The sequence below is a fragment of the Sminthopsis crassicaudata genome, chromosome 5 (genome assembly GCF_048593235.1).
Source record: "Sminthopsis crassicaudata isolate SCR6 chromosome 5, ASM4859323v1, whole genome shotgun sequence".
NCBI lineage: Eukaryota > Metazoa > Chordata > Mammalia > Dasyuromorphia > Dasyuridae > Sminthopsis > Sminthopsis crassicaudata.
The window spans coordinates 290,523,665-290,550,463 of NC_133621.1; the positions used below are offsets into that span (position 1 = coordinate 290,523,665).

Sequence of the window (26,799 nt, forward strand, 5' to 3'; positions counted from 1 at the left end):
TCTAAGGAGCTTATTTTGTGTCAATTCTGTGAAAGCAAGAAGTGGAGAGGGGAAGGAGGAAGAGAAAGAGGAGGAGGAGGGAGGAAAGAGAAGAAGAGAGGAGGAAGAGAAAGGAGAAAGACTTCCATGTCCTGAATTATGGAAGGTTCATTTTACATTTTCTTGAATTCATTGGATCAAAAGCTAGAAGGGACTTCAGGGGCTACATCCAAATTATTCATTTTAAAGAGCAGAAAACTGAAACCCAGAAAAAAGGTTATGTGACTTGCTCAAAGTTAAACCGGCCGTAAGAAGTAGAATCATTGACTCCAGCAGGTTTTCATGGAGTTTCTTTCTGGTCATAGTCTTTCAGTGTGAGATGGCATAGGGCAGGGAAGAGTTTTGAATTTAGAATCTGAAGAGTCAAGTCTCACTTTTGTCACTGTGGGTAAGTCACCCACTCTATGCATTCATTTTTTTTCCCCTGTAAAACAAAGGTATGACTCTAAGGCTCTAATCCTGTGAATTCAAGAGAACTGAGAACCTTCCAAAATTCAGGGTATAGAAGTGTTTATGGGGTTCTCTTTCCTTCTCTCTCTTACTTACTCTAGCTCCTTACCCTTTCTTCCTCTCTCCTCCTTTCTTCCTCCTCCTCCTTCAATTCCTTTTCCTTTCCCTCTCTTTCTCCTTTTTCTCCCTTTTCCTTCCCTCTTTCTCTGTCTTTTTGTCTGTTTTTGTCTCTCTTCAGATGTGGATGTGAATGTGTCTGTCTCTGTCTGTCTGTTCTCTCCCCACCCATCCCTTTGTCCTCTACGTTCCCGTTTATCCTTAGATCTATGATCCAATGAGACCTGTCTATGCCTCCATATCCTCATCTATAAAATATGGGGATGACACTCAAAAGGAGTCCTTCCAACTCTGACTCACAATCCACCTGACCTATGGGCTAAATAACATTGTCTTAACTAGTGTAATGGCCACCCACTGTTGTGACATCTTCCCAGTGTTAAGTATAGGAGAATACGGCCAATAGCCCTTCACTCATGTGTATGAGTTACTAATACCATGACTGTTGGAAGGTTTTATTTTGATTTTTTGTCTTTGTTTGCTACTCAATACAACACCTGGCTCAGAGTAGGTGCTTAACAAAAGCTCATTGTTGTTTTTCTGATCATGAAACTTTCCTCTCTTTTGTTTCTTAGCTGCCTCCTCAATTCCAGTGGTACAGCTTACTGCAAATGTGCTGCTGGTTTTCAAGGGAACGGGACAGTCTGCACAGGCAAGTGGATTTTATTTCTGGCCTTTTCAAAGTAGTCTGGCTATGTAGCCTTGAGTCTTCCTCTTTGGTACAAATGACTAATAGGGATTTCTGGGGACTTCAATGATTGAGAACCATGAATTCATAGGATCAGACACTTAGAAGCTAAAAAAAAAAAAAAAAGACCTTAAAGATAATCTAGTTCAGCCCTCTTATTTGATAGATGAGAAACTGAGCCTCAGAAATGCTAAGCAAGTCACACAGCTAACAAGTGCCTGAAATGAGATTTGAACCCAGGGCTTTCTAAATGCAGCAAGATGGCACAGTGGGTAGTGCACTGAACCCAGAGTCAGGAAGATCTGAGCTTCAGATACTTACTAGTTGTGTTACATTGGGCAAGTCACTTAGCCTCTATTTATCTCAGTTTCTTCATCTATTAAATGAGAATAATAGTAGCATACCCCTCCTAGGGTTGTGAGAATCAAATGACATAATATTTGTAAAGTACTTTGCACAATGTCTATAGTAGCATATAGTAGGTGCCATATAAATGTAATCTATTTATTTTACCATCTGTTATTATTTATAATGCACTTTGCACAGTGCCTGCAAAAATACATATACAATATACCTATACCCAGTGCCTGAATATATATTATATACATGTTAGTTATTATTATTTTATCAGCCATTATTACTTGTAAAACACTTAACACGGTGCTTAGTATAGTCGGTGCTACATAAATGTTAGCTGTTATTATTATTATTTTATCAGCTATTATTACTTGTAAAGCACTTAGCATAGTGCCTGGTACATAATGGGTGCTGTACAAATATTAGAAATTATTTTTATTAGCTGTTATTATTTGTAAAACACTTAGAACAGTGTCTAGCACATAGTAGGTACTATATAAACATTAGTTATTTTTATTAGCTATTATTATTTGTAAAATATTGAGCACACATTCTGGCATATAGTAAGTACTACATAAATATTAACTTATTATTATTATTATATTGTCAGATATTATTACTTATAAAGCATTTCACATACTACCTGGTACATAGTAGGTACTATATAAATGTTAGTTATTATTTGTAAAGCACTTAGCACAGTGCCTGTCACATAGTAAGTGTTACATAAATGTTAGTTATTTTTTATTACCTATTATTATTTGTAAATCATTGAGCATAGGATCTGGGACATAGTAAGTGCTACATAAATGTTAGTTATTTTTTATTACCTATTATTATTTGTAAATCATTGAGCATAGGATCTGGGACATAGTAAGTGCTACATAAATGTTAGCTGTCATTATTATTATTTTTTTGTCAGATGTTATTACCTGTAAAGCATTAGCACAGTGCTTGGCACATAGTAGGGACTATATAAATGTTAGTTATTATTTGTAAAGCACATTCTAGGAATGGTCATATGACATTGTTGACTCTATTGCCCTTGTGGGTCACTAAAACCCCCTTTATTCAGTTCTCTGAAGCAACAGAACATAAATCCATTTGCTTTTCCACATGATATATAATAGTTAACACTAGGGGTAGAGAAACCCTCAAAGATGTATCCACAAGCAGGAAATATTCTGTTCCAATATGGAGCTAGAATCTGAGGGCCGAGACCGTGTCTATTTTCATTTTCTGCTGGATCGGCTAAGAGGTTGACAAACTAGTGACCTATAGGGGATCAAATTCCATTAATCAGACTATCCCTTTAGTCAGAATCTTTTCTTCAAGTCAACAAATAATTATTAAGCACTTGCTGAATGCAGACCATTGGGCTACATACCAGGGTTATAAAGATCAAGATGAGATAACCCATGTTTTCAAGTACTACCAAGGAAGAAAATAGGACACATGCATAAATAAGTATGATACAGAGAGGGAATGCGACACAGGGAGAAATCCAAGGCTCAGGAGTCATTGTTCAATCAATAAGGGAGAAGGAGGAAGAGGAAAGTGTCAGAGAAACCCCAAGAAAGAGGAGCCATCTGAGTTTTGCCTTAAGGGGAAAAAGAAACTATTCCAATCACCTTTCCTCCATGCTTAGTCCCTGAAAATTACCTTACATCTAATTATTTACTGCATATTTATTAATATTACTGCATATCAATAATAACATAACTGATACTACTTTATATTTATGATATATAACTACTTTATATTTAACTATTTACCCATATATTAATGATAATATAATTAATATATTAACAATTTTATATTTATTTACCCCATATATTAATATCACTATTAATAATCATACAATTAATATATTAATTACTTTATATTTAATTTGCTCTGTGTGAGTAATTTTCTTCCAATGGAATATAAATTCTCTGTTCAAATTATAAACTTAGGGATAGCACAGTAGATAGAGCACAGATCTTGGAGTCAGGAGTATGTGAGTTCAAATCCAGCCTCTGACACTTGAAACTTACTAGCTTTGTGGCCCTGGACAAGTCACTTAATCTCATTGTCTTGCAAGGAAGGAAAGAGGAAAGGAAGGAGAGAAGGAAGGAGGGAGGGAAGGAAGGAAGGAGAGAAGGAAGGAAGGAGGGAGGGAGGGAAGGAGGGAAGGAAGGAAGGAGAGAAGGAAGGAAGGAGGGAGGGAGGGAAGGAGGGAAGGAAAGAGGGAAGGAGAGAAATTATAAACTTAAGTAGAAAAGCAAGTTCTTCATAATAGAGATTCACAGTTTCATCTAATATCTGAAATAGAGGAAAATGCTTATTTATTTTCAGTGTTTGTTCGGGTCAGACTAAAAATAAAGGAAAGTAGTACATCCAATGATTATGGCAGTATAAATGGAAAGAACAATAAGTTCCCAAATAATCCATACTGAAGGCTAAAAAATTATAAAGAATAAACTTTAAATGTAAATAAACACAATAAGACAACTGGTGGGAAGTCAAAAGATATGATTTCAAATCTTAACCACAACTACATTCTATCTCTGGGATGCTGGGCAAGATACTATACTTCTGGGCTCAGTTTCCCCCTTTATAAAATGAAGGGGTTGGACTAGATTATCTCCAAAGTGACTTCCAGCTCTCAAGCTATAACCTGTTTTTTTCTGTAGCAATTGATGCTTGTGAAACTAGCAATGGGGGTTGCTCCACCAAAGCCGACTGCAGGAGGACCACACCAGGAAATCGAGTGTGTGTTTGCAAAGCAGGATACACTGGAGATGGCATCGTATGCCTAGGTATGTACAAAGCTATAACTAGGGTGGAGAAATGGGAGCTTGTCCCTGGGCATCTAAATTTAAGGGGAAGCATGAGTATTCTTTAGCAGCATAAAAATGGTAGAGCTTGGAAACTAATCAATAAGAATTAGTTAAAATAAGAAACAGTCAGATGATGGCTTTCCTCCTTTATCATTAATACACCAAAGAAGTTTCTCCTGATTCTAGCTCTTTCCCTTCCTAATTCCCAACGAATTACTTCCCCAGTGTCATTCTCATGGTTTTCCATGGTACCCACACACAAGAGTAAGTATTCCTTCCTCCAATAGATTGGTTTTTGTTTGTTTGTTGGGGAGGTGGAAAATGAGGGGTTTGGAGTCTTACCACATCTTTGATTTTTTAAAAGTTGATTTCCAAGGGCTTTCTTTGTTATGCTCATTGCTCCAGGTGTTAATTTTTTTAGGAATAGCTTTGGATAGATACTCTCAGAAGCTGAACTCTTCTCCCTTATCCCAGGATTTATTTCATCGTTAAAGACCAAGATAGCACAGATAGTGGCAGCTGGCATGTCAACCTAAGTATGACAAAGGAGTTCAAGGGATAAGTAACAACAATGTATGTGAGTTTACAGGCAGGCAGTTGTGATCACAAAAATTAGTTTGGAAGGAGCTGTTTTAAAAAAATAAGTTTAATAGAAAGAGGAAATAGAAGAGATAGAGGAGATAAATAGAAGGGAGAGATAAAAGAGATGATAGAGGAGATGATAGAAGAGATGATAGAGGAGAGAGAGGAAATAAATAGAATAGATGATAGAGGAGATAGAAGAGATGATAGCTAGAAGAGGTGATAGAGGAGATGGTAGAGGAGATAAAAGAGGTGATAGAGGAGATAATAACATTATATGATAAGAGATGATGGATAGAGGAGACAGGAGATGGAAAAGACAGAAGAAACAGATAAAGGAGATAGAGAAGATAGATATAAGGAATAGTGAATAGGCCAAGATGTGAAGAGCTTTAAATGCCAAAGTTGCTCCTAGAGGTAATAGCCAGTATGGTTTCCACCCTGCCACACACACTTTATTGCAGCTTGATTTAAAGCATAGAAACTGAAACATACACAGAAATCCCCCTTTTGGGGACAATTGGAGTTAAATGACTTACCCAGAATCACACAGCTAAGTAAGTATATGAAGTCCTATTTTATCTCAGGTCCTCCAGACCTAACAAGTAATCACTGAATTTCCCTTTCCTAACTGTTCTTTGACAAAGGAAGTTAAACCCACCACACTTTCAACCTTTGTCACGGTCTTGGCAAACCCATTCTCCCATTTTCTCTGGAAAGGGAGTTTATCTGACTGATTATGGTCTTTATGTTTCAAAGAAATCAACCCCTGTTTGGAAAACAATGGTGGCTGTGACCAAAATGCAGAATGTACCCAGATTGGACCCAACCAGGTAAGCTGTGTCTCTATTCCCTACCTTCCTTGATGTTCTAGACTTCTACTGGCAGATTCAACATTAACTTCTTTGAAAGGAGGAAGAGGCAGTATGGTATCACAAAATGTACCATTGGAATTGATGGGTCAGAAAAGAAGATCTATTCAAAACTGCACACTTAGCTAAGGAAAGGGGAGCAATAAAACCTCATCTGGTGCACCTTATGTGTCCTCTGTAAAAAATCCAGTTGTCTGAATGACAATACCTTGCTCAAAGACATTCTGTCTCCTTAACCTGGATGAACAGATATCCTGGCTTCTTCCTTCTCTCTTTTACAATTTACAACTTTGTAGGTTGTTAGCCTGCTAGCTAACCCCAAATTTTCAATATAAAAACTCTCCCCAAACTATTTCAAACTGCCAAATTCTTTCAGAGTTTTGGTTTATCTGCTGCGATGTAAATAAATCTTTTGTGATCATAAGGTAATTTCTTTGAATTCTTTCAAACTATAAACCATGATTCTCATATACTTCGGTATCAGGGCAATGATCCTATGGTACCAGCTCTGCAGTCAGAAGGCCAAGCCTATGATGTTTATTACTTATGTGACTGACCAATACTTACTCTCCTACACTCAGTATCCTCCTTTGTAAGAAAAAGAGGTTATGAACAATGTAATAATCAATCACAGAAGTTCAAGGGTGAATGATACTTCCTACCTCTTTGGCAGAGAGGTAATGGATAGAGGAACAGAAGAAATATTTTCAATTTTTTGTGTGAGTTTATTTATTTGTTGTCCTGGACTGTTTTTTGAGAAGATGGAGCTTAAAGTAATACTTTTAAGAAGAAAAGAAAATAAATCATAAAAATCCATAGAAGAAGATAGTAGAAAGATTATCAGGAACATAATCAAAACAGCAATGTTAGAACAACTGTGTTTAATTTGAATTTTTTCCTAAGTTCAACAAGTCATCCATTGAGGAGATTCCCAGTTTCGTAGGCAGTCCCTATGAAACTTTTCCCTCATCTTTTTCAAAAAGGGAAATATACACATTTATTAATTTTATAGTAAGAAGAATAATTTTTTTCAAACGAATGCATTGAAGGCCACTAAGTAGCCCAGTGGATAAAGGGGAGTCAAGAGGACCCAATTTCAAACCCAGCCTCAGACATTTAACACTTACTAGCTGTGTAACCCCCCAGACAAGCCACTTAACCCCAATTGCCTCACCAAAAAAAAAAAAATGAAGACATATGACTAGATGGTCTCCAAGGTCCTTTCCAGCTCTAGTTTTCAGAGCTCATGAGCATGGGTAGGATGGAGACCAGAATACAAACCCAGAGAAGGTACTTTGAAGAACATGGTTCAGGACCTGACGAATATTCTTCCAGGGAAAAGGGAAAAGTATAGAGACACTAGCAGCTGACTAGACAGATCCAGCTACTGCTAACAGCCTGTTGATATCAATAACTCTCTTTCTTCAGAGTCTTCCTCAATCAATAAGCTTTTATTAGTCAATAAGAATTGATTACTTATCTCTAATAATAATAATCCTCACATAGCATCTAGTATATGTCAGACATTATACTAAGCATTTTTTTAAAATATTACCTTCTTTGATCCTCACAACACTGGCAAGTATTTTTATCTCCTTTTACAGATGAGGAATTTGGGTAAACAAAAGGTTGAGACTTGCCCAGAGCTGCACAGCTAGTGAATGTCTGAGGCCGGATTTAATCTCAGGGCTTCCTGACTAGTTTCCAGACAAGTGATAGACACTGTGCTGAGTGCTATGATTACAAATATAATCTGTGCTCTCAAGATGCTTATATTCTAAGGCAGTGGGGAAGAGGAAGGAGGGTGAAGACAACCCAGAAAAAAAATGCTGAAAAGTAAAGGAGACTATCCATGGAGACGTGATGGAGAAATCTGGATTACAGACTAGTGAGAAATGAAAAGAAGGCAGCCTGATGGACCATATACAAGGCAATGTGCTATGGTCCATTATGGGGACACAAAGACAAAACTGAATGACTCTCCTCAAGGACCTTCTTTTCTCTCCTGTGGAGAAGGGAATATAGCTATTATTAGCCCCATTTTCCAGTGAAGGGAACTAAGGTTTAGAAAGTGGTTTGGTCATGGATATACAACTAGTCTATGGCGCTATCAATCCAAACCAGAATATCAGAACTGGAAGGAATCACAATCCAATCTATTCCAAAACAGTAGTCCCATTTAGAACTTCTTTGAAAGATGGTTAGCTAGTCTTAAAGACTTCCCTCCAGGGCTGGGAGGAAACCCCATTCCACTTTTAAATTACTCGAACTGTTCCGAAGTTTTATCTTATATAAAGCCCAAATCTACCTCTGTAAAAATGGTACTTGTTATTTCTAGTCTGCTAGAACTACTAGTCTTTCTAGTCTACTCTTTGGGTTCATAGTTCTTCCACTAAGCTGATACCCTCCTCTGAACACTCTCCAGCCTGTTAGTTTCCTTAAAATGTGAAGTCTAGAACATAATACTCTAGTGCATGGTCTGACTATAGCAGAGCAGATCTAACCCTAGATCTGGTACCTCTTTATGTAGCTTGAATTTGCTTTTTTTTTTTAAGATATCACATCACACCATATTTACTTATACTGATGTTGGAAACCATTTAAGTCCCCAGATTTTCTCCAATAAACTTTGGCTTAGTCATGCCCATCTAATCCTTGTGCGGTTTTTTTTTTTTTTAAACCTAAGTTTGTCTCTTTATATTTCTTAGAAAGGACTGGATCTGGAATTCCATTAGCATAGCACACTCCCAAAGAGAAAAATTTCTCTCCCAATGCAGATTGGAACATATTCTTCAAATGATATTCAGAGTTGTCTGGGGCATTGATTGTCGAGAATCATATAGCCTCTACTTCTTAGAGGGACTCCTGGAACTCAAACCTTTCCTATTCAAGTCCAACATTCTATCCAGTATGAGATGCTTTTTTACATTTATCTATATTGAATTTCAGGTCCTTAGATTTCTTTTGTAATTCTAACCTACTGAAGTCATTTTGGATCCTCTGTTACCCATCATGTTAGCTAATATGTCCCATTTATGTCTTCATTCAAGTGAATAATAAGGATGCTGAGCACTATAGGTCCAGGAATGAATCCCTAAGTTGCTATATTACAAATCTCCCTCCAGACCATATAGATGACTTGGTGACTTACTGGATCTGTTTGTTTAACTGGTTCAGAGTCCAACTACTTATACTAACAACTAGATCCCATCTTTCCAGTTTTTCACAAAGGAGGTTTTCTCAACTAGATGCCTTGTTAAAATCTATTTAAACGATATCTACAATATCCATCCAGCAACACTGTCAAAAACAGAAATAATATGCTCATTGGTTTCCTTTTTAAAATGAGACCGGGACTCAAATATTCTATATTTAGGTGACACAGTCGATTCAGAATTAGGAAGACCTAAGCTTAAATCTGGATCAGACACTTACTAGTAGACAACTCACTTAACTTCTCCTGCCTCAGTTTCCTCATAATAATAACTCCTACTTTCCAGGATGGATGTGAGAATCAAATGAGAAAATATTTTTAAAATACTTTGCAAAGCATTAAGTACTATGTAAATGTTAGTTGTTATTATTATTTCATCTCCAATGCTCTACTACCCTATTATGGCTACTTGATATAACTTCAAAGATGCAGCAAAGGTCCTTTTGTCCCACATCCAGCTTGATGATGTCTGAAATTTCACCATTAGAGATTCATTACTTTTCCTTGAGATTTGGATTACAATTCCCTTGAGAGGGAATTCTATTACAGTGTCAATCATATGTACCTAATGTGAATGAGTTTATTGTAGTCTTGATTAAGGTCAAGGCTAATGATAGGGAAGTTATTTATTGTAATACCATTAAAAAAAAAAAAAAAAAGACCTGAGATCTGATTAAAGATGCCATGTGCCTTTTTCTCCCTTATAGGCTACCTGTAACTGTTTGCGAGGATATACAGGGGATGGTAAAACATGCACATTCATCAATATCTGCTTAACAGTAAGTATAGTTTTTTGATGAATTTTTTAAAATAAGTTTTTCATTTCATTATTTATAACATTTATTTCTTTTTAAATTAAATTAAATTTATTGATTTGATTTAATTATCAATTTATTTGATTTATTTATTTAATGTAAATTTAAATCCAAGTTCTCTTTCTCCTTCCCACATCCTTTGTACCTATGGAAAAGGCAAACAATATGATATCTATTATCTTTCTATAAAGAAATGTAAAGTTTAACTTTATTGAGATCTTTATGATTACTTTTGTTTACTTTTTTTCTTCTCTTTTATTTAAATGTCAGATTTTCTATTCAGCTATGATCTTTTCATCAGTCTTCTGTTCCATTTTCCCCCCTGAATAATCATGCTCAGTTTTCCTGGGTAAATTATTCTTGGTGATAATCCTAGCTCTTTTGCCTTCTGGAATATCATGTTCCAAGCTCCTCCCTCCTTTAATGTGAAAGCTGCTAAATCTTGTATGATACTAACTATAGTACCACAATATTTGAATTGTTTCTTTCTGGCTACATGAAATATTTTCTCTTTGACTGAGGAGCTCTGGAATTTGGCTATAATATACTTACTTAGGAGTTTTCATTAGGAATCTCTTCTCCGAGGTGATCAGTGGATAGTTTCAATTTCTATTTTGCCCTCAGTATCTAAGATGTTGGAGCAATTTTCCTGGATGATTTCTTGAAATATGATATCTCCTCCTTTGATCATGGCTTCTAGGTAGCCCAATTTTTAAAAATTATCTTCCCTTGATCTATGTTCCAGATCATTTGTTTTTCCAATGAAATATTTCAATTTTCTTTTTTTTTTTCATTCTTTTGACTTTCTTTTAATGATGAGTTGTTTGTTGTTATTTTGTTGTGAGGTTTTTTGACATGCCATAGAATAATTGGCTCCCATTTGCCCAATTTTAATTTTAAAAAAAATTTTGGTGAGATTTTATACCTCTTCTTCCATTTGGAAAGTTCTGCTTTTTTAAGGAATTCTTTTCTTCTGTGAATTTTCATATCTACTTTTCTATTGTATCCCTTCTATTTTTTAAAATATTATTTTCCTCAGTATTTTTCTGTATCTTTTACCAAGCTTTTAACTCTCTTTTCATAATTTTCTTGCAACATTCTCATTTTCTTTTCCAATTTTACCTCTACTACTCTTATCTTTTTCTTTAACTCTTCTAGGAATCCTTGTTGGACTTAGTATTTTTCTTCTTTGATGTTTGTAGTTGTTTTCACATTGACGGCTTCTTCTGAGTTTGTGTCTTGGTTTTTCCTGCCACCATACTAGTTTTTTAATAATCGATTTTTTTGTTGTTGCTGCAACTCATTTTTCCAGCCTATTTCTTGGCTTTGAACTGTATGTAAAATTGGGTTCTGTTCACCTGAGGGTTTCCCAAGCTTCATGCTTTTTCATGCAGTTGTTTTCAGTACTAATTTGGGAGTCTGCAGGCTTTTGGTATTTCCAAGGTGGTATAACCCTGGAAGAGGTATGGTCACTGTTCTCCTGTTCAGTGCTCTGGTCTTTATTCAAAAAGGTCTCCTGGTCTCCTGAAGCTACAAATACTAGCATTCGTTTTGGCCCTGGAACTGTGACCAAGATCCTGTCCCTTGTGGCTTACCTCCAATAGTCTTCTCTACCCTGCAGCTGTGACCCAGATGTATATGGGCAATAGAGTTGCCAATCAGTTTCAACTGTACCCAGTGCCAACAAAAATCCCCTATATAGTTGTCTGACCCCCTTATTATCTCTGAACTAAAGCCACTGAAGTTGCTGAAGCTGCTACTGCTTCTGCCTTATTTGGGCACTCCAGATATACTTCCACATTGATGTCATAAATTTTCTGCTGACCATCAAAATTTTCTTAAGATGGAAAATTGTCTGGACTTGCATATTATACATGCTTACAGACAAATAATTAATTGTGTACACCCAACTGCCTCTTATTCAAAGAGACAAGATTGAGGCCATTATTTTTCTGTGACAGTCCCCAGAGTTCCCCTGAGTCATTCACAAAACTGTGCACAAGAAGCAACATTTCTCCCAAATGGTTGTGATGCTCTGGATATTCATTTCTATAAATATTTCCCATCCTTTTATTTATAGTCCTGAATACCTGAGATCCTGAGGGCCTTTGGAAATCATTTAGCCCAGAATTCCTGTCGCTGGAGCCTTTTCTTGGGGAGAGGAACTACATTGTTCTCCTCTGTTGACCTGGCAACTTCCCTCTCTCAAAATAATCTCGGGCATGTTGTTATTCTGCAGCAAAGCAATGAGAAAGGGCCAGAGATCCTGGCACTAGGCCCACAGGTTTATCCTAACAGTTCTTGGCCTTATTTCAGTACTCATCATGCTGGGTTTCAGGAGCAGATTGTCTTCTTGCCTCTTGTAATGAATAATCTTTCTTAGCAATCACGACTCACCTTTAAAAACATCTCAGGGTGTACAAAATACTTTTTGTCCAATGGTCCTGGTGAACACAGTGACTCTGCAGTCAGAGGAGCTGGCTTTGAATCTTTTGAATCCTTCTCCTGACACTTACTACTTATGACTTTGGATCAGTCACTTCATGAGCCTCGGTTTCCTCATCTGTATAATGAAGGATTTTGAATAAGTGCCTTCTGAGGTCCCTTCTAGAATCAGAATTCAGATCTTATTCTTCCCTTTGATGGGGGTTGAGGTCCCTTTAAGATTCCTTATCTGAAAAGCCCGCCAAGAACTTGGCATCGCCTACAAGCCCCTTTTAGGTATAAAAGAGCCAAACTGGAGCTCTTATCTCTAGAGACAGAGAGTGAGACAAAAGGAAGCCTTTTTCCTGAAATGCAAGTAGTCTCCACGGAAGACTTTTGCTCGCAGCCCAAATCTGGTCTGGGTGCCCACTATGTTTTAGAGATAGAGTGAGACGAGGGTAGGAACACAGATATTCTTCCCAGAAGCTGCTCGAACTGCTAAGGATGAAGATTGGTTCTGAGAGACCTGAAAAGGTTAAGGTTAGTGTTCAGGGTAACAATTTTCAGGGTCCCCCTAAACGACCACCAAATGATGAGAGACAGGAAAGGGGGAATCCTGTTTGTCAGCGCAAACATAGGAAGATAATCCCATGAGGTGCAGTGTCCCCTGTAAATGAATTTAGAGGCCCCAAAACCTAGACTGATAAATAAAACATGTTAAAACATGCATCTTTTAAGTTACAAAGATAAATACGAATTGGTCTCTTTTCTCAAAGTGTTTACCATTTAATTAGGGGGATAGTACACGTATATGGGGAAATAGAAGGTGAATTTTTTTAAATGAAATAGGAGTAAGAAAGACACAAAGTGTGATGAGCTCAGATGAAGGAAGAAATCCAAAGGCAAATCTCTCAATCTCAGTTTCCTCTTCTGTAAAATGAGAAAATTGGACTAGGTGACATCTAAGATCTCGTCTAAGTCTAAATACATAATTCTATGATCATATATATCATATATATGTTATATATACATAAATATCACATATATCATATACATATATGATATAGATATATATCATATACAAATATATAGATAGATATATTATAGGACTAATCCGTAATCCTATGATCATATATATATAATATTTTTCTATATAGCATATATATCTATAAATGAACAATCAAATGAGTGAATGAAGGACTTTGCTCGCAGTGTTCCTAGAGAAAACAATGACTCTGGAGTCAGAATATTTCAGAATAAATGAATGATTTAGTGTAGGTCTTCATAACTACCTTACCTCTTCCTTCCCTGACTAATCCTACTGATTGTGCTATACTCCATACTCTCTTATCCTTTATAAACTTTATTCACGATAGTCATCAATGAGGCATCCAATGCTGAGAAAAAGCATGGATATAAAATCATAAAGAGCTTCAATTCAAATTCCACTTTACAACATTAGGGAAAATAGTTAGCATTTCTAAGTCTCGGTTTTCTCATTTATAAAATGGGCATATTACTACTAATAGGGTCTACCTCCCAATTCTGATATGTGACTCAATTGATTTAATTTTTTGTTTGTTTTGATTAAAAAAAAAATTTGTAAACTTGAGAAATATATACTATTTTCTCCCAGACCTGTTTTTTTTTTTTTAGTGTCATTATCATCCCCACTCACTTAGTCCCATACAATGGGTACCCAATAAATCCCAAAGATGCTAACTTCCTCTAAAGCTGCTGCCCCATTGACTCTGGTGCCCTTTCCCATAGCTGGTTCAGAGCCAGGATGGGGAATGAACTAGAAACTATCTTGCTCATGAAATTGTCAATATTGAATAAATAGGAAGGGGTCCAGAGGACATCTAGTCAAAACCCCCCACCACCACATTTCCCCAGATGAAGAAACTAAGACACATAGAGATAAAGTGACTTGCCCAAAGTCACACAAGGAAAAAAGATATAAATAAATAAATTGTTTATTTTATATGTAAAGTTCCTGTCTTCTCTTCAATTATAATCCTTCTCTGGAAGGAGATCTCTTTTCTGCAAAATCTTTTCCTCTGTGAGCAGATTCCTCTGAATCTCCTCCAGCTCTTGTCCTTCTCCAATCCAGACTCTCTCCTTCCAGCCTGCCATCCCAACTCTGTAGCAGACTAGACTCTTCTCTCTTTTTTTTTTCTTTATCTTCTATTTTTTTGTTTTGTTTTGTTTTGGCTGAGGAAATTGGGGTTAAGTGACTTGCCCAGGGTCACACAGCTAGAAACTGTTAAGTATCTGAGATCACATTTGAACTCGGATCCTCCTGACTTCAGGGCTGGGGCTCTACTGCGTCACCTAGCTGCACCTATATATAATATATCTTTAAAAAAAAAAAAAAAGAATAAAGAGCCTTTATCTTCAAAACCTGTGTTATTTCTACTATGCAATGCTGTTTGTGTTAAGAGCAAGGTGATGGTATAAAATAATAATAATAATAATGTTATGTTATCATAATGTATTCATACTTTATACTCTTTATGTGATATAATATAAATATATATTATGAACTATAATAATAACAGTTAATATGCTAATCAATTTAGCAGTCCTTGACATATCACATGGGGCTAGAGATGTGTCATGGTGAGCCTGCCAACTTGTAAATCGAGCAGGATGAATGTACCTGCTGCCTACCAACCCAAATCCATTGCAATCCATCAATCAGTCCATCAATAAGCATTTTAAAGTTTTTGCTATGTTCTAAGCATGGTGTTTTGCTCGGGGAATATGGGTACAAAGAATGAAACAATCCCTACTTACAAAAAGCTTATATTCTAAAGAAAAATCACAACATGAGCAAGAACAGAGCCTCATCTTTTCAGTTTCCAAATGAATTTAAAATTAAGATCATCTGGACTTGTATTGCAAGTATAACTGAAACAAGCAAGCTAACTGAATTACTCTTCCATTGGCAATCTCACTAGAGAAATGGTGGCTGCAGTGAACTGGCTATCTGTAATCAAACTGGCATTGAAGAAAGGACTTGTACCTGCAAACTAGGTTATGAAGGGGATGGATTCATCTGCCGGGGACCCATCTATCTGGTAAGTCATTGTCCATTTCTTAGGAAAAAGGGGCGTTAGTAAAGGCAAGGCTTACCAAGTTTTTTCCTGGGTTTTTACAAATAAATAAATGTATGAATAGCTAAATAGACAAGCTGATTAAAGCATTGTTTATTAAATTTAATTTATATCCCACCCAACCCTACTTAATATTATCATGCATAATAACAATATATCCCTAGTAATCGATGCCATGAAAAGACCATCTATAGTTGAAATAAGAGAATGGATAGTTAAGTCCTCAGGAACAAAGCCAAGTGAGAGGTAGCTAAGACAAGGGAGCATTTAAACAACCAAGCCTGCACAGAAACTAAGCAAAGAGGAAGAATCAGAGATTTGGGAGAGCAGAGAGCTAAGAGCTAGAAAAGAGAGGCACCAGAATAAATCTATAGCTCTCTGCAATGGAAGGCTGAGCTGATAGAACAGGTAGTTATTTGGGGACCAAATTGGAAAAGCAAGGACTGTGCTAGGATAATCTCCAGAAACTGGGCTAAAGAGATTATAGCAAGACTCAAAATGTTAGAAAAAAGTTATATAGTAATGTCATGTAAATGGAACCCATCAAGACAATGTGTAGGGGGTAGCTAGGTGGCTACGGATTAGACCACCAGTCCTGCAGTTAGGAAGACCTGAGTTCAAATCCAGCCTCAGATATCTGACTGTAATCACTGGCCAAGTCACTTAATTCTGTTTGCCTCACCAAAAAAAAAAAAAAAAAAAGACATTATTATATAACAAACCATGATTCCAAAGGACTGATGATGAAGTATGCTATTCACCCCCCTAACAAAGAAGGGTGGAATTAAGACACGGAATGAACCACTTATTTCAGAGCATGGCCAATGTGGGAATGTGTTTTGTTTGTGTATATTTCTCTTTGCACTCAATAATTTTATTTTTCCTAATTACACATAAAAATAGTTTTCAACAATCATTTTTCTATGATTTTAAGTTCCAAATGTTTCTCCCTTCTCAAGACAGAAAGCAATCTGATATAGAATATATACATGCAGTTGTGTTAAACATACCACATTAGTCATGTCGTGAAACAACAATTATGCATACTACACACACACACACACACACACACACTGAAAATAGTATGTTTCAATATGAAATCAGACTCCATAATTCTCTCTCTAGATGTGGATAGCATTTTCCATCATGAGTCCCTTGCAATTGTCTTAGATCATTGTATTGTTGAGAAGAGCTAAGTCTATCATGCTGATACCACACAAAATTGCTGGTACTATGTGTAATGTTTTCTTGGTTCTGCTCATTTTACCCAGTATCAGTTCACCGAAGTCTTTCCAGATTTTCTAAAATCTGCCTGCTCATCATTTCCTATAACACAATAATATTCATTATATTCATATTCCAGAATTTCTGGGCATCCCTTCAGTTTCCAATTTTTGCCACTAAAAAGGGCTGCTATAAAAATTGTTGTACATGTGCGTCCTTTTCCATTTTTTATGATCCCTCTGGGATACAGACCTAGTAGTAATATTGCTGGATCCATGGGTATGCATAATTTAATTCACCTTTGGGCATAGTTCCAAATTGCTTTCCAGAATGGTTAGATTAGTTCACAACTCTACCAATGACGCATTAGTGTTCCAGTTTTCTCTCCTTTTCTCCAATATTATTCATTTTCCTTTTCTGTCATATTGGCCAGTCTGAGAGATGTGAGTTGTTTTAATTTGTACTTCTCTAATCAGCAGTGATCTAGAGCATTTTTTCATGATTGTAGGTAGCTTTGATTTCTTCATCTGAAAACTGACAGTTCACATCCTTTATTTATTAAATTGGAAACAATTTGTATTCTTATAAATTTGATAGTTCTGTTTGAGAAATGAGACCTTTATCAGAATTATGTATATTTTTCTCTCTTTTTTTTTTAATTGCTGAGGCAATGGGGGCTAAGTGACTTACTTGACCAGGGTCACACAGCTAGGAAGTGTTAAGTGTCTGAGGTCAGATTTGAACTCAGGTCCTGCTGACTTCAGGGCTGGTGCTCTATCTATCCACTGGGGCCATCTAGCTACCCCAGAATTATGCATATTTCTTAAAAGGAGGTAAATAATCTCCTCTTTTTAATTGGGGTGAAGGGTAGAAATGTGGGAGAGGATAGAAAAATTAATATTTCTTAATCCAAAATGGTAAAATAAAATGAAAGTCACATAAAGACAAAATTAAAGAGACATGTCTGACAGCTTCCTATATGAAGTCGCTCCTTCCAGCCTCAACCCCATCCATACTTGGAACACTAGCTATATTCCAATCAAAGGACTTGGGATTTGAATAAGGAGTTTCTTGGTTCAGACATGGATCAGATCAACTAGATTCCAGGGAGTGCTAAGATGTTGTGAATTGTGGGTAACAGGGTTTACTTGGTTCCTTCCTACAATGATATGCTATTTTTGTGTCCATACCAAAGACAATAGACACATTACATTATTGCATTGTCTGATTACAGGAACTTCCTAAAAATACGGATACCATCCCCTACTTCTTTCATCTTCAGGTAAGGAAATCTCAGTGTGTATGTGGCCATCTGACCACAGGCTAGAGCCATCCAGGCTGTCATGAATCTCTTGTTTCTATAGATCAGGAAAGACCTCAAAGCTTTCTAGATGATGATGATGATGATGATGATGATGATGATAGTGATGATATTGGTGATGGTGGCGGTGATAGTGATGGCAGTGATGATGATGATGCTTTTCTTCTTCATTTTGCCAGGATAATGCCATTCGAGACCTGATGGGCCCAGGTCCCTTTACTGTCTTTGTGCCTTGGAAGGAAGCTTTAGAGAATGCATCCCAAGTAAGAAAATCACCCTGGGGGGGCAACCTAAAATGTGGAGTAGTTCATACTCTTTGACCCCCAGCAAATGAGCTTGAAAAGCCACAAGGAAGTACATTTAGAAGGAGGAATTTAGGGCTATCCAACAACAAAGTCAATTGTGTTGGGAAATAATGAACTCACCATCATTTGAAGTGTGCAAGCAGGCACTGGCTGATGTTTAGAAAAGTAGAACAAAATGAAATGGCTCCCCAGATCCTTACAATTCTTAGATGAAGAGGCAATGTAGTTTAGTTGGCAGTCAGGGGTCCTTAGGTTTGAATCTCAGCAGTGACACTAACTGACTGACAAGACAAGAACAGATCACTTCCCTTCCATCAGCCTCAGTTTGCTGCCTTGTAAAAAGGGGATGGTAATACTTCCGCACCAACCTCACCAGTTTGCTATGAGGGAAAGTACTTTGTGAACCTTGAATCACACTTTTGGAGCTGGAAGGGACCTACCTCAGAGATCTTTTGGTCCAATCCCCTCACTTTACGAGTGAAGTAAATGTTACCTAGAGAGATAGGAACATAAGAATTAGCGTTGTATAGTAGATAGAATGCTGAACTTTAAGACAGGAAGATTTGAGTTAAAAAACCTGTCTCAGACTCTTACTAACTGGGTGATTCCGTGCAAGTTATCCACCCTTTCTGTGCCTCAGTTTTTTCATCTATAAAATGGAGTTGGATTCATTGGTTTCCAAAGTTTCTTTAATCTCTAGATCTATGATCCCAGGATCCTAAGTTATGCCTTTTCAAGTAATAGATAAGTTGAATTATATTTATTATTAACTTTTTTTCATCTTTCAAAGGTCAGATGATAATAATTATTATATTTTGTGTTAAAAATAGTATTAGATCCTTGCTCCCCATTCTAGCCCATTTTGCTTTTGTGGAGGGGTACTAAGGAAAAAAAGAGAAGAATACAAGAAAGTAGGTGAGAATAAGTGAGTGTGTGGATAGATTCAATATTGGGCAGCTTGGCAAGGTAGATGGGTGTTCAAGGAGTACTAGCCCTCTGATTTGTGAGCTTACCAAGCCCTATCAGGGATGCTCATCCACCTCTGATGTTCATCTTTCACCTACATGTGGCTCCAAGGAACATAATATGCAGCATATTCACAACACAGTAACAATCATTTTGGCAAGTGAGCTAAACCAGGTTGAGGGTTATCAAACCCATACATGAGTCAGGGGGATGTCTATCCCAAGCATCTTGACTTTTGTCTTGCCATTGGACTGCAATAACTTACAAAGAGAGGGGGAAGCTGATGACTTTGTACAACTCTGCTTCATTTAAGAACAATTCACACACAAACCAAGACATCACCCCTGTGATGTCACTGGTCCCCTTCAAAAATTAAGGAAAAACAACATTGGCTGCTAGGTGACACCATGAATGGAGTACTGGATTTGGAGTAGGGAAGATCTGAGTGCAAACTCTACCTTAGGTACTTATTTGCTTGTAGTCCTAAGCAAGTCACTTAACTGCCGCCATTTTTCTTCACCTGTAAAATAGAGAGATAATAGCCAATAGCATAGCCTCCTAAGGTTGTTGTAAGGATCAAATGTGATTTCAGTTGTAAAGCACTTCCTAAACCTTAAAAACAGAAATAAAAGCTGTTGTTGATCATCATTCTCAGACCCAGGTTAAAGAGTGGATCACCCAGGGCGTCATGCCACAAATCCTTCGATACCATGTAGTCGCCTGCCAGAAGTTGCTCTTGGAAAACCTAAAACTGATTCCAAGTATGACTTCACTCCAAGGGGAAGCCATCCATATCACTGTGTCCCAGGTAAGAGAAGCAGCCTCCTACAGCCCCCTGGGAAGTTCTTACTCCGTTCAAAGTGCTCTTATCCTCTTGTTTCACTGGCTTAGGGATGGGATGGAGCTTCAGGTTCTTTATGTAACTCAACACCATGCCCAATCTAGACTGGATTCATGTATGGCCATAGAGAATAAATATCTTAGAGAGCTGATCATTAATAAACAACTATTACTATTGATTTTTTAAAATTATACCATAGTTTTGCTTTTCTGCAAATGAAAATTGCCTTATTTAGTTCATTTTCTTATTAAAACAATAGCTAACAAGATTTTGAATGACTAAAAAAAAGGCAACATCATATAATCTATAGATTATATATATATATATGACCTGAAATTATATATATATATGACCTGAAATCAAGAAGTCTTAGGTTTGAGCCCTGCCTCAGATAGCTACTAGTTTTTTGACCCTGTGTTTCCGTTTCCTCATCTACAAAAATGTACAGTTGGACTCCATGGTCCCCAAGTTCCCTTCTAGTATGTGATCACTCATCGATCTCTTGATTTTGTCCCAGAGCTATAATTAGTTAATATATCAGCTATAACTGCTCCAGGCAAACGGCACTGAAGGAACTCAGTAGGACAGAGTTGGGCCAGAGAGGCACTCACCTAGAATCAAAGAACTATCTAGAGTTTCCTATTTCCATGAATAATTCTAGATTTCTAGGTGTTAGGTTCAGTGTTTCTGTGCTATGGAAAGACTGAGTGTAGATAGCACTCTCAATTTCAAAGTCTTGGCCACAATAACTGTAATTTTGTCTCTGTTTTACCCACAAGTGTATGGTATGGTGATATAGTGGATATGGAGTTTGAATGAAGAATCCAGAAGACCTGAATTCGAATCCTTCTTTAGACACTCATTAGCAGTACAACCCATTGCATCTCACTTAAACCCTCTCAGCTCAGAAAATTTCTATATTTGTAAATTGAAGCTGACAACAGCATTTCACAGAGATATTATAGAGCTCAAATGAGATAATATCCATATAAACAATGCCAAGTTTAAAATATTATGTAATTGTTTGCTATAATAATAATTATCATTGTTATTATTAAATCAAAATTTAGCTGGAAATCAGATGAGTTTGAATTCTTCTAGTATTTACTAATTTTGTAACAATGGACAAGTCATTTAAACTCTCAGCTTCAGTTTACTTATCTATAAAATGGGAATGGTAATTGTATTACCATAGTAACTATTGTAACGGTCTTCTGGATTTTTGGGTAGAAACTCAAATGTAAGTAAATTATTATTCCAATGTTATACTCCTACTACTATTCTTATCATCCTTGTTAGTAGTATTATTATTTGTTATGGTTCATGAGTTAGTTCAACATACCCAGTTGTTGATTTGAATTTGGTTGTTAAATTTTTTTAATTTATTTCAGGATACGGTATATGTAAACGGCAATGCTAAGATAGTGTCCAGCGATATCATCTGTAGCAATGGAGTGATCCACATCATAGACCAAATACTGGTGCCAAAAAAATTGCAACAAATACACAAAGATGCCTCTGGGAATAATATAGTGAGTAAAAATTTGAAATGTGGACCAAAGTGGCCAGACCTAGAGTCAGGAAAACTCATCTTCCTCAGTTCAAATCTGACCTTGGACACTTTTACTGGCTGTGTGACATTAGACAAGTCATTTAACCCTGTTTGCCTCAGTTTCCTCATCTGTGAATTGAGTTGGAGAAGGAAATGGCAAACCAGTGCAGTACCTTTGCTAAGAAAACCCCAAACAGGATCATAAGGATTCAGAAACATCTGAACAACAGCAGCCTGAAACCTAGAGATCCCATTAAATTCAATTAAGAATGTTACTCATCCAAAGAGGAAAGTATTTTATTATTAAATTCAGCTCAATAAACATTTATTAATCATCCACTAAATGCCAGCAACTATGCTAGACACTTGGAATACCATAAGAAGATGAAAAACAATTTGCTCTCTCAAGGAGCTTCCTTTCCACTAAAAAGGAGAGGGGTGACTTTTATACAGATTCTTTCATTCATTTAACAAGCATTTATTAAACATCAAGCATATTATTATTATTATTATTATATATTAAGCATATGTTATGCTTTATATTTATATCCTCAGAGTCTAGCACACCAGAAGTCACTCATTAGGTGTTTAATAAGTGTTTGTTGACTGATTATCAAATGGAGTAGTAGAACCTCAAATGACCATCAAATAATTTAATTCTTTGACAAATGAGAGAAAACATAAAATATTTGTCTCTTTGTAGGAGAATCTCATCTCAGTGGCAAGTCACCAGGGGTACCTAAAGTTCAGCAGCATGCTCCAGGTAAGAACTAAGGACAGAAAAGGAGACCTAAATGCTTAGAGGTGTTTCTTTCAGGATTTCTCTATTTTCCCAGGCCTGCATGGAAGAAGGCAAACATTCTGGAAGACAAGCTCATATTGTCTCAGTTGTTTACTACTCGTGAGATCCCTGACAAGTATTTAAACCTGTTGGTTCTTCAGTTTCCCTCATCTTTCAAATGAAAGAATTTGGGCTAAATGATCCCTAATCTTTATCCAATTCTGAATTCATAAAATTCACCATAAATTCAGCAAAACTCCATAATCTCTTGGGGTTCTGTGTATAGTGAAAAGCTTTAAGAAACACTTTTGTACATATAGTTCCTTTTCCCTTTTTTTGGGGGGGGGATGTCTTTAGGATATAGAACTAGCAGTATTATTGCTGGATCAAAGAGTATGCGTGGTTTTATAGCCCTTTGGATATAGTTCTGCTTTCCAGAATGCATTAGGGTCCCAGTTTTCCCACAATCCCTCTAACATCCAACATTTTCCTTTTTTGTAATATTACTCAATGATAGGTATGAGGTGATATCTCAGAATTGTTTTAATTTGCATTTCTTTAATCAATAATAATTTAAAGCATTTTTCACATCCTTATAGATAACTTTGATTTCTTTGTCTGAAAACTGCTTGTTCATATCAATTGGGAAATGACTTGTATTTTTACAAAGGGGATTTAGTTCTATATTTGAGAAATGAGGCCTTTCCCCCAGTTTTCTGCTTTCCTTATAATTTTATTTGTGCAAAAGTTTTTAATTTGATATAATCAAAATTATTTACTTTACATTTTGTTATATTTTCTATACTTTCTTTGATCCTGAATTCTTCCTTTATCCATAAATCTGACAAATTAACTATTCCATCTTCTCTTAATTTGACCTCATCATGGTGTATAGTGTGAGATGTTGGTCTATATCTGATTTATGCCATATCATTTCCCAACTTTTCCAGCTGTTTTTGTGAAATAATGAGGTTTTCTTTTTTTCAGAACCTTGGAACTTTGAGTTTACCATATTCTAGATTACTATGGTCATTTGCTACAATGAAGTTGTACTTCATCTATCCCCCTGATTCACCACTTTTGTTTCTTAGCTAGTTTCAGATTATTTTTGATAATTATCACTTTCTAGTACAGTCTGAGATCCATTATGGTTAGACCACCACCTTTTGCAAGTCTATTTTCATTGATTCTCTTGATAGCCTTGAACTTTTGTTCTTTCAACTGAATTTTGTTACTATTTTTTCAAGTTCTATAAAATAATTTTTGATAGTTTGATTAGTATGAAACTGAATAAATAGATTTATTTGGGAAGAATTATCATTTTTATCATATTGGTTCAGCCTATCCATGAACAATTTATGGTTTTTTCAATTGTTTAGATCTGACTTTGTGTAAGAAATATTTTATAGTTTTGTTTATATAGTTCTTCAGTTTCTTGGCAGGTAGACTCCCAAGTACTTTATTATGTCTTCTTTTTAAAAAGAATTCTTAAATATTGTATTGATTTTTCAACAACACTTTTCACTTTGTATTGACACACCCCATTTGGAGCACAACCTCCTGTACCACCAAAATCTTCCTTCAAAGTTGTTAAATAAAACAAGTGAATACATTGGCCTTCTCTTACAAAGCATGTCTCATTCACCGCCTATAATCTACCACTTCTCAGCTAAGAGGAGAGAGATATTTCCCCAACAATTCATCAAAGTAAAGTTTTCACTGCATTAATGAAAATTCTAAAGTCCTTTGCTGGCATTTTCCTTAACCTTATTATGGTCACTATGTGAATCATCTTTCTCACTCTGCATCAGGTCATTCAAAGCTTCCTGAATGCTTCCCATTAGTGATTACTTCCCATTTAAATGCTTCACGCACTCTTGTTGACAGTCAATGGTGGACATCTCCTTTGCTTATGGCTCTTTGGTTTCAAAAGACTTGCTGCTACAGATAGTTTTGCATATTTGGGGTTGGGGGGGCTTTCCTTCTGTCTTGATTTCCTTTCTGGTTCATGCCCTCGTGAGTTCTAAAACAGTGTAGACTGGGCAGGACACAATCTGAGCAACATCACAAACTGACCTATAGGGTTCCAAGCAAACCTCTAAAAGTTATGGAGAAAGGGTGTGCTGAGATTTTCCAAGGCTCTGGACTGTTTCTTCTTTCCTCAATTTGCTTTGTGACTGGATTTCTAAAGCTAATTCACTGTGTGTTTCAGGATGCTGGTTTGCTAAGTTTTATCAATGACCCCATTCACAAACCCGTAACCCTGTTCTGGCCCACGGATAAAGCTCTGGAAGCTCTTCCCCAGGAACAACAAGATTTCCTGTTTGGCAAAGACAACAAGGATAAACTAAAGCACTACCTCAAGTTCCATATCATCAGAGATTCCAAGGTAAAATCTCCAAGGACCCCACTCTTGGAAATACTCGGTAGTATTTCCAACGACCAACATTTCTCTGGGCCTGAAGTAAAACCATCCATAGACATAAATAAAGCTAATGTTTCCTGGGAGATAGAAGTGATCTACCCAGTCATTTCTAGCCTTCTCTACATCTTTGAATTCCTTTGTATCTGCTTATCTGTGTACCAACTCTATCCCAGTCCAACTTCTGTAGAATATCAGATCCTAGAAGTCAAAGAAGTTCTTCCTCTGAGATTCCCTCCATGTTATCCTATATATGTCTAGGATTTGCATATTGTATTCCCCATTAGAAATGAGGGCAGACCTAGGATATACTATAAGATATTTAATATGTATGGGAATGCCTGCCATCTAGGGGAGGGGGTGGAGGGAAGAAGGGGAAAAACTCGGAACAGAAGGGAGTACAAGGATAATGTTGTTAAAAAAAAATTACCTATGCATATGTACTGTCAAAGAAAATGTTATAATTATTAAAATTAATAAAAAAATTTAATTTAATTTAATTTAAAAATTAAAAAAAAGAAATGAGGGCAGAGACTGGTTTTTCCCTTCTTTGTAACCCCAACACTTAGCACAGGATCTGGTATATGAGGTTTGAAGAAACACTTATTGATGTGTTGAAGTCAAATGAAGTCTCCTTTTTTTAACCTTTTGTTTGTTTGTTTTTGTGAGGCAGTTAGGGTTAAATGAGTTTCCCAGAGTCACGCAGCTAATAAGTATTAATGGATTTTAATTCAGGTCTTCCTGACTCCACAATCAGTGATCTATCCATTGGACCATTTAGCTGTCCCAAAGTTTCATTTTTTTTTGCATATTCAAAATAGAAGGTAAAAATATGATCAAGTACAGAGAATACTAGCTAATATTTGTCTAGCACTTTAATATTTACAAAGCACTTTATTTGACATTATTTCAAATAACAATAGCACCTTTATAGTACTGCTATATGTTACATGTGTATGTGTGTATAAATGTGTTGTGTAGCAATTGATATAGCACTTCCAGTGTTTCAGACATTGTGCTAAGTGCTTTAGAATTATTATCTCATTTGATCAGTCATGGGAGGAAGTATTATTATCATCCCCATTTTACAGATGGGGAATAACCAGAATCACATAGCTAGTGAATGTATGAAACCGGATTTGAACTGAGGTCATCCTGACTCCAGCTCTGATGCTCTGTGCACTGTGGTACACATAGTTGCCCAAAATCACAAGGCTAGTAAATATAGGAGGCAAGATTTGAACTCAGGTTTTCTTGATTCCAAATTCTAACTACTGTGCTACATAGTCATCTCAAAAAAAAAATACAAACTGAGTAAGTACTTGGAGAGTTTAGAGATGAGGAAAGTCGCTTCCAGCAGAGGATCGGAGGAGGCAGTTCTGAACTAATTCTTGAAGAAGCCATAGAATTTCCCCAAAGCAGAGATGTGGAAAAAGTATTCTCACAGGAAGAGGAAATGAACAAAATTACTGATATTTCACTGACAATTTCATCCATATTATCAATCAGTCGATCAACAAGCATTAAATGCCTGATGTTTGCTGGAAACCCAAAGATAAAAAGAAAACATCCTGTTGGTAGAACCACATGGCTAGATGAGCCATCACCTTGATCACCTTGCTTTCCCATGGTTTTGTTCTAAACCCATCCTGAAAGTCGAATCTCTCCAGAAAGTCTTTTTTCACTGTCCTGGTTTTCCAATATCCAGTTATTCTTCCTTTTAACATCCAGCATCTTACTGAAAATGTTACAATTCTTGAGAAAGGGAAAGCAAGAACATGATGTGTTTGCCAAGTATCCTAGAGTTCTTCAGGATACTAGGTGTTAATTAATACTATATTAATTAATAATGCTACATTGATGGTAATTAATAAATTAATTTATATTA

General features: G+C 36.4%; 1 protein-coding gene across 1 annotated transcript in view; it reads left to right on the plus strand.

Annotated features, from left to right (window-relative positions):
• Nucleotides 1-26,799, plus strand: part of STAB2 (stabilin 2) — a 155,957-nt gene that overhangs the window by 94,324 nt on the left and 34,834 nt on the right. The window contains exons 41-51 of the mRNA XM_074271422.1: nt 1,182-1,258; nt 4,327-4,452; nt 5,815-5,888; nt 9,849-9,920; nt 15,344-15,463; nt 17,958-18,005; nt 18,224-18,307; nt 19,971-20,123; nt 21,548-21,688; nt 22,412-22,471; nt 24,702-24,878. Of these exons, the coding sequence (XP_074127523.1) occupies nt 1,182-1,258; nt 4,327-4,452; nt 5,815-5,888; nt 9,849-9,920; nt 15,344-15,463; nt 17,958-18,005; nt 18,224-18,307; nt 19,971-20,123; nt 21,548-21,688; nt 22,412-22,471; nt 24,702-24,878 (1,132 nt within the window). The remainder of the gene's footprint in view (nt 1-1,181; nt 1,259-4,326; nt 4,453-5,814; nt 5,889-9,848; nt 9,921-15,343; nt 15,464-17,957; nt 18,006-18,223; nt 18,308-19,970; nt 20,124-21,547; nt 21,689-22,411; nt 22,472-24,701; nt 24,879-26,799) is intronic.